Source organism: Lepidochelys kempii, chromosome 1, assembly GCF_965140265.1.
Source record: "Lepidochelys kempii isolate rLepKem1 chromosome 1, rLepKem1.hap2, whole genome shotgun sequence".
Taxonomy (NCBI): Eukaryota; Metazoa; Chordata; order Testudines; family Cheloniidae; genus Lepidochelys; species Lepidochelys kempii.
In genome coordinates this window covers 213,598,070-213,599,322 of record NC_133256.1, presented here as the reverse complement: position 1 = coordinate 213,599,322, position 1,253 = coordinate 213,598,070, and the positions used below count along the sequence as shown (strand labels likewise).

General features: G+C 44.0%; 1 protein-coding gene across 1 annotated transcript; it reads right to left on the bottom strand.

Annotated features, from left to right (window-relative positions):
• Positions 1 to 494: 494 nt before the first annotated feature.
• Positions 495 to 953, bottom strand: LOC140905833 (histone H2A-like). Its single transcript, XM_073329335.1, has one exon. The coding sequence runs from the start codon at positions 951 to 953 to the stop codon at positions 495 to 497; it is 459 nt and encodes a 152-aa protein (XP_073185436.1).
• Positions 954 to 1,253: the final 300 nt, after the last annotated feature.

Here is a 1,253-nt window from a genome sequence, read left to right as displayed (position 1 = left end):
ACTAAACAAAAACAAAAAAAGAACAAAACAAAAATAAAAACCAGGCCCATAGGCTTCATCCTGCATGTGTAATGGATTAAATTTTCATGAGTTTGTTCTTTTCTGTGTTTTTACAAAACATGTAATACACATCTGCTTCACTATGGGAAAAAATGTTTCTAATCTTCAGCCTATTGGGGACATGCCTGAACAAACAGAGAAATCACTTCCCACAATCTACACCATTTAGACAATTTCTGATGTAAATTTCTTAATGAAATGATTGAGTTCTATCTTTTTAGGTGTTTACACCACATTATCAATGCAGCTACCTGACCAAATGAATGATCCCTTATAACTGTAGGATAGTAAAAGAGGAAATGAATTCACAAAAGAAGACCTGGCATTTTAATTGCTTTTATTAGACCATACTGGTGCATTTGAAAAGAGCCTTGCAATCAAGTTAATGTCATTTTTCCCAAATCTGGGGTGGCTGTCTCCCCTTTGCTCTGTTCTCACTTAACAGGGACAGGAGCAGGGGCAATCCTTCTCTTGATGGCTCTCCTGCCATTCCTCTTCTTGGAAGGTAAAACCACAGGCTGATTTAAGGGCAGGACCCCGCCCTGAGAGATGGTGACACCTCCCAGTAGTTTCTTGAGCTCTGAGTCACTGTGAATGGCCAGCTGCAAGTGCCGTGGGGAAATCCGACGCTTCTTGCTGCGGGCAGCAACTTCTCCAGCAATATCCACAATCTCGTGAGTCAGGTATTGAAGCACCGCGGCCATATATACCGGGGCTCCAGCTCCAATACGGTCTGCAAACTGTCCTTTGCGAAGCAGTCTGTCTATGCGACTGACAGAGAACAGCAGCCCAGCCCGGGAAGAGCGGGTGATTTTGGCCTTAGCCTCCTTTGCATTTGAGGTCTCACCAGAGTGCTCAGACTCAGACTCAGACTCAGACTCAGTCTCAGACATTTTGCAGACTTCTGCTGTTCCAGCAACACTTGTGTAGCTTGTCTGAATTTTTCCTTCCTTGGTTTGGCTTGCCTGGTTTTCTTTCCTTTCTTGATTGGTTTGTCTGGATCTTTTCTTCCTTGCCTAGCCTTGCTTGGCTTTGTAATCTTATTCACTTGTCTGTGTTCACCTGATTTTTCTGTCCTTGTTTCGCCTTCTTTGCTCACTTCCTGGTCTAGCTTGATGAAGTGTAGCTTGGCTAAGCCACCTCTTGAAAAGCAGCCAGACTTGTCTACTGACCTTTTCTGAGCTGGGGACCTT

What these genes read in the sequence shown, in the direction of transcription:
- LOC140905833 (XM_073329335.1), bottom strand. Translation starts at nt 953, where the DNA reads ATGTCTGAGACTGAGTCTGAGTCTGAGTCTGAGTCTGAGCACTCTGGT.